Here is a 6948-nt window from a genome sequence, read left to right on the forward strand (position 1 = left end):
TCGGCTTGCTTTAGTGCTTGTACTCGTCGCTAGATGTTCTACGAATCTGGATATAATTTTTATTATTTCTGATGTTTGTTGTACTGTCATGACTGAAGATGAATAGATTGAAAAAAAATCGTAAAGGAGAATTTGATTAGTTTTGGGCGCCCGTGCACCCGCTTTAAGCCGCCTTTCCAACCGCCAAGGGCCGTACTTTTCCCGTGCACACACTCCGCAGTCACACACACCACCACCGTCCGGCGCCTATTATACGCCCACGACAGGCCACTGCCCCATCATCCCATCCACACTCGCAGCCATACACACGACACAACACACTGTCCGTCCGTCCGTCCGTCCGACCGACGGAGAGCGCGAGAGGCACACACCGCTTCCTCCTCCTTTGCTCGGCGCGAACAAGGACATGTCGTCATCCTCAGCGGCTCCCATGGAGCGGCACCACTCCATCGACGCGCAGCTCCGCCTCCTTGCCCCCGGCAAGGTCTCCGAGGACGACAAGCTCGTCGAGTACGACGCCCTCCTCGTCGACCGCTTCCTCGACATCCTCCAGGACCTCCACGGCCCACACCTCCGCGAGTTCGTACGTACTCTTAATCCGTACTTTCCACTGACCTTTCCCTCCCCTGCCGCGCATGAGAGCCTGCCTGACCTCGCCGGCCGGCCGTCGCTCGCTGCAGGTGCAGGACTGCTACGAGGTGGCGGCGGAGTACGAGGGCGACCGCGACGCGGCGCGGCTGGACGAGCTCGGCGGCAGGCTCACGGGGCTGGCCCCGGCCGACTCCATCGTCGTGGCCAGCTCCTTCTCCCACATGCTCAACCTGGCCAACCTCGCCGAGGAGGTGCAGATCGCGAACCGCCGCAGGAACAAGCTCAAGCGCGGGGACTTCGCGGACGAGGCCTCCGCCACCACCGAGTCGGACATCGAGGAGACGCTCAAGCGGCTGGTGTCCGACCTGGGCAAGACCCGCGAGGAGGTGTTCGACGCGCTCAAGAACCAGACCGTCGACCTCGTCTTCACCGCCCACCCCACGCAGTCCATCCGGCGGTCGCTCCTCCAGAAGCACGGCAGGTCGATTTTTTTCTTTGAAATTATAGTCCATTGAGCCCGGCTGCCTTAAAATGAACAGGGTAAATTTCTGCTGCATTTCGAAGCTTATTAACAGAGTAATCGAGCTTCTGTACGCGCAGGATACGGAATTGCCTGAGGCAGCTGTACGCCAAGGACATCACCGCCGACGACAAGCAAGAGCTCGACGAGGCTCTTCAGAGAGAGGTACAGTATATACTATGTTCCACAACCACAACCATACATGCATCGCTTGATGTAGAGGCCGGGGTTATTCCTCCTCTTCGAGAAAAAAACACAATCATATATGCATGCATGAGAATTTTGCTTTTTAAATCCAAAATGTTGGAGAAATGTTTCCTAGGAGCACCGCCATCAATTTTGCAATTGCTGCTCAACGCCATCATAATTTCGAATCCACCAAACCAACCGAGGGGTCCATAATGTTATTGTTTGAGGCGAACCGTGCTGTTCTTGTCAGTCTGAGGGGTGTAGGAACCATGCTGTTTTCTTTTGTGGTGAATATACTAGCATGGTGACATGCTGGACTTGTCCCTTCCTCAGTCGTCTCCTGCCATCTTGATCTTTCTGTTCAATCATCTACAGTGATGGAATGATTAAGATTAAATGTGTGGACACGTGGCGTCTAAGGGAATTCTTGAGCATATACGCTTCCACTTTACAATATATACTGTAATTAACAGAGTTTTAGTTCATCTTCCCTTTGGTTTTGCATTAAAGAAAGAGCATATGCCTTTGCATGAATCGCCAATGGTATGATGTAGTATATTGTACTGGCTCGCCAATGGTATGCTCTATATTATACTGGCTATTTGTATGAAGTGCCGTGATTGACTTCACTAGATCCATGTAGTTGACGAATCAGAGGATTCTTTGGTTTTCCTATAGAAAAGTAATGTCATAGTTGTGTGCCACTTACTATAAAAAAGAGTATTTTCCTCGCAAGATGTCATGAACAGAAATTTCATAGTAATTGAGTAATCTTCTGGGGTGGGCTATGATTCCACCTGTTATTTCCGCACTTCTGATTATAATTTACCTTTTAAGTTTCAATGAGATGTCGACAAATTCATTGAGTTTCAATAATTTGAGTAGACGTCAAATTATTGTCCTTCGGTCAAAATATTTCAGCCATTTCAGTAGTACACATGAATTCAAATAATCATCAAAATATTTTGTAATATTTTCAAAGTTTTGGTTGAATTTCAAGTGAATGTTCGGTCATTTGGCCGAAATGCAAAAGAAATCACTTAAATTCACTGAATTTTGGCGACTTCGGTTGTGGTCGAAATATTTCAAAAATTGGAATTCAAGACCACTTTGTATACTTATACTATAAATATTGATTGTCTTAGTTTTAAATGTCTCCACCACAAGCCTCTATTAATATGAGATAACTATCATGGGGCTCCGACATTAATTGACTTGTCAATTCCTCACCTGCAAAATAAGGGAATACTGCTCAATCCTTAGGAGTTCAGACAAACAGTTTGGTTTAGTAGGATCCTCAACACTACAGGGAAATGCTGCTGTGTTGCAGAACAACCCTCGAGATTTAGAATGATGCTTCGGAAAAAATATTTGCTTCAGTAGGGTTTAGACTTTTGGTTAAATTTTCTTTTTATTTCGGTCCTCACCGAAATATCCATTTTCAGGAATTACTTTACAGTTATTGTGCACAACTTTCATTGCATTTAGATGAAGCCCAACAATTTTTTATTTCATTTAATTTTATACTTTGAGATGAAAATTAATTGGTACCTACCAAAATTTCAGAAATTGTCAAATTTTGAGCACCCGCAGGCTACAGCTATACATAAATATGACCGAATCAGTTGCTTTGCATTGGAAGTATAGTTATTTGTTCATAAAATTGTCACACTACACCACCATTTGGAAAATTCTTCATTGCCACCACGACATTATTTTAAACTTGTGAGAAAGTAGGTCTTTCTGGCAAAAATGTACATCGATTAAAAACAGCTTGATTAAATGGTGGGCAAGCGTGTCAAGGTTCTTGTAAAAATTATTACATTGTTTGTACTTTGTACACACCAGATCTTACTTTTGGTGAACAATGTAGCCCCCTTCGTCTAACCTACATTCCCTACCACCATTTTACGTACTACGTTTATTTTCTCACTGAACCATGCAATTCGAATGTTATAAGTATTTGAATGCTGTTTTCCAGGTAAGAAATCTGCTAAAATCCGGAATATTTATCTTTATATCTTATATTTATCTTCTTCTGCCATAAACTAGTAATCGTATTTTTGCTAATTTGGTTGGGCAAATCTTAACGCCTTATGTTGGCCCCTTGCAGATTCAAGCTGCTTTCCGAACTGACGAAATCCGGAGAACACAGCCCACTCCACAGGATGAAATGCGTGCCGGGATGAGTTACTTCCATGAAACAATATGGAAGGGTGTACCCAAGTTCCTACGCCGTGTGGACACAGCTCTTAAGAATATTGGAATCGACGAGCGTCTTCCATACAATGCTCCTCTAATTCAGTTCTCTTCTTGGATGGGTGGTGACCGCGATGGTGAATTTCTCTTCCCATGTGTTGTTTCTATTTAACTCTGTTTATTTTTCCTTGAGGGGCCAACTCTATTTAACTCTGTATAAATATTGGGTGTCAATTACAACTATTTTTCTCAGTCTTGGTGGTAACACCTTTTTCTGAAACTCTGTCACTGGTTATATAGGAAACCCCAGAGTCACACCGGAGGTGACAAGGGATGTATGCCTGTTGGCCAGAATGATGGCTGCTAACTTGCACTTCTCACAGATTGAAGAGCTCATGTTCGAGGTATAGCTTGAAAGTTTCTCCATCCCCATCTTGCTTTGCCCGTTTAGTTCCCTCTGTTTGCAGGATCAAATGTCAATTGCTTTTTATGTACATTTGGCAGCTCTCCATGTGGCGATGCAACGATGAACTTCGTGTCCGCGCTGAGGAACTACACCGCGCTTCAAAGAAAGCTGAAAAACATTACATAGGTGAGACAAAGTAGTTTTTTTTATCCATTTCAAAAATTATTTTGCATCCCTGTACCAGTGTGTTGTTTCAAGGATCTTGAATTGCCATCCGTGGTTATTTTGCCTTGTCAATCAGTTTAGCTTTGACAGTCGTGTGCAATACTATTCGTCATGAATTTGCCCTGCTAATCCTGTCTATTTCAATACTAAAAATGTGAGCTGTTGATGCAGAGTTCTGGAAGCAAGTTCCCCCAACTGAACCTTACCGTGTGATACTGGGCTATGTGCGGGACAAACTGTACTACACGCGCGAACGTTCCCGCCATCTTCTCACCAGTGGAACTTCTGACATCCCCGCGGACTCCACCTTCACCGATGTCGAGCAGGTAACCAAACCAGCACGCGTCCATGGCGATCCATCCATCCATTGTTCCCGCATGTGGTTATGATCGTTGTGATGTTGTTGATCATAACACATTTTCCTTTGTGATCCGACAGTTTCTGGAGCCCCTCGAGCTGTGCTACCGGTCACTGTGCGATTGCGGCGACAAGACCGTCGCCGACGGGAGCCTCCTCGACTTCCTGCGCCAGGTGTCCACCTTCGGCCTGTCCCTCGTCAAGCTCGACATCCGGCAGGAGTCGGACCGGCACACCGACGCGCTGGACGCGATCACCGCGCACCTCGGCATCGGCTCGTACCGCTCGTGGCCCGAGGAGAAGCGGCAGGAGTGGCTGCTGTCGGAGCTAAGGGGCAGGCGCCCGCTGTTCGGCGGCGACCTCCCCATGACCGAGGAGGTGGCCGACGTCCTCGGCACGTTCCGCGTCCTCGCCGAGCTCCCGCCGGACTGCTTCGGCGCCTACATCATCTCCATGGCCACGGCGCCGTCCGACGTGCTCGCCGTCGAGCTCCTCCAGCGGGAGTGCCACGTGGGGCACCCCCTCCGGGTGGTGCCGCTGTTCGAGAAGCTGGCCGACCTGGAGGCGGCCCCCGCGGCCGTCGCGCGGCTGTTCTCGATCGACTGGTACATGGACCGGATCGGCGGCAAGCAGGAGGTCATGATCGGCTACTCCGACTCCGGCAAGGACGCCGGCCGCCTGTCGGCGGCGTGGCAGCTGTACAAGGCGCAGGAGGAGCTGGTCAAGGTGGCGAAGCAGTACGGGGTGAAGCTGACCATGTTCCACGGGCGGGGCGGCACGGTCGGCAGGGGCGGCGGGCCGACCCACCTGGCCATACTGTCCCAGCCGCCGGAGACGGTGAACGGGTCGCTCCGCGTGACGGTGCAGGGCGAGGTGATCGAGCACTCGTTCGGCGAGGAGCACCTCTGCTTCCGGACTCTGCAGCGGTTCACGGCGGCCACCCTGGAGCACGGCATGCACCCGCCGGTCTCCCCCAAGCCCGAGTGGCGCGCGCTCATGGACGAGATGGCCGTCGTGGCCACCGAGGAGTACCGCGCCATGGTCTTCAAAGAACCACGATTCGTCGAGTACTTCAGATCGGTACGTACTATATATGCTCATGACAAGATCTTCCGGAAAAATCAAATCCATTTTCTCTCTTGTGTAGGCGACACCTGAGACAGAGTACGGCAGGATGAACATCGGCAGCCGGCCGTCGAAGAGGAAGCCGAGCGGCGGCATCGAGACGCTGCGCGCCATCCCGTGGATCTTCGCCTGGACGCAGACGAGGTTCCACCTGCCCGTGTGGCTCGGGTTCGGCGCCGCGTTCAAGCACATCATGCAAAAGGACATCAGGAACGTCCAGGCTCTCAGGGAGATGTACAACGAGTGGCCCTTCTTCAGGGTCACGCTGGACCTTCTGGAGATGGTGTTCGCCAAGGGAGACCCCGGCATCGCCGCGCTCTACGACGAGCTGCTCGTCGCCGACGAGCTCAAGCCCCTCGGGGAGCAGCTGAGGAGCAACTTCGAGGACACCAAGAAGCTGCTCGTCCAGGTGAGCAAGATTCACATTCCAGCTAGCTCCACATTTCATGGCGGTTTCTAACCATCGTCTCTTGTGGTGCAGGTTGCTGGACATAGGGACGTGCTTGAAGACGACCCGTACCTGAAGCAGCGTCTGCGGCTGCGCGACCCGTACATCACCACCCTCAACGTGTGCCAGGCCTACACGCTGAAGCGGATCAGGGACCCCAGCTTCCAGGTGACGGCGCAGCCGCCGCTGTCCAAGGAGTTCGCCGACGAGAACCAGCCGGCGTCGCTGGTGAAGCTCAACGCGGCGAGCGAGTACGCGCCGGGGCTGGAGGACACGCTCATCCTCACCATGAAGGGCATCGCCGCCGGCATGCAGAACACGGGCTAGATTCAGATTGCCAAGGTTTTTTGCTGTGTGCTTGAATCTGCGGAGTGCTGAAGGCACCAGCTATCCCTGCGCCTTCTTCTTGTTTTGGCGAATATGAATAAAATTGTCAAAATAATGTATAGATGCGTGACTGATGTATAAACAGTATAAAATCTTCTGTGCGGATAATGGCACATAAAGTCATAAACTCAATATATACTCTTTCAAGGGCATCACCAACTAGGACCCCTGAAACAAACACGGTACGGAGCCGGCCATCCAATCGTATCTGCATACACTCTGAAGCGAAGTTGATCAAGCCGCACGACTTCCATACAAACCAAATGATTTTCGTCTAAACCGGACGAAAATCATTACATTTTTGACATATTTCAACTAAATTATAGTGGACTAGGCTTCTTTTAACCTATTCTAAGTAATCGTCGGCTACGGTAGCCTCCGTGTCCCACAACATGTCTTCCTCATGTCCGGCAAGCTCGTTTGGTCGAGCGTGAGGCCCGGGAAGCGAAGTTGTGGGAGGGGAGGAATAGGAGCAGCCTTCGTGGACCCAAGCCATGGCGG

At 50.3% G+C, this 6948-nt stretch overlaps 1 protein-coding gene across 1 annotated transcript; it reads left to right on the forward strand.

The window, feature by feature from the left end:
* The first annotated feature begins 268 nt into the window (after positions 1-268).
* LOC123147894 (phosphoenolpyruvate carboxylase 1) lies at positions 269-6581 on the forward strand. Its single transcript, XM_044567213.1, has 10 exons — positions 269-583; positions 681-1072; positions 1192-1276; positions 3414-3636; positions 3800-3903; positions 4004-4091; positions 4302-4456; positions 4569-5567; positions 5635-6021; positions 6094-6581. The coding sequence occupies exons 1-10, from the start codon at positions 407-409 to the stop codon at positions 6385-6387; spliced, it is 2904 nt and encodes a 967-aa protein (XP_044423148.1). The 5' UTR covers positions 269-406; the 3' UTR covers positions 6388-6581.
* Positions 6582-6948: the final 367 nt, after the last annotated feature.

Source organism: Triticum aestivum, chromosome 7A (assembly GCF_018294505.1).
Source record: "Triticum aestivum cultivar Chinese Spring chromosome 7A, IWGSC CS RefSeq v2.1, whole genome shotgun sequence".
NCBI lineage: Eukaryota > Viridiplantae > Streptophyta > Magnoliopsida > Poales > Poaceae > Triticum > Triticum aestivum.

Excerpts from the sequence above, each read along its gene's own strand:
- LOC123147894 (XM_044567213.1), top strand. The coding sequence starts at position 407 with ATGTCGTCATCCTCAGCGGCTCCCATGGAGCGGCACCACTCCATCGAC. Across the intron at positions 3,904-4,003 it reads TTGAAGAGCTCATGTTCGAG|CTCTCCATGTGGCGATGCAA; the intron begins GTATAGCTTGAA and ends TACATTTGGCAG. Across the intron at positions 6,022-6,093 it reads CCAAGAAGCTGCTCGTCCAG|GTTGCTGGACATAGGGACGT; the intron begins GTGAGCAAGATT and ends CTTGTGGTGCAG.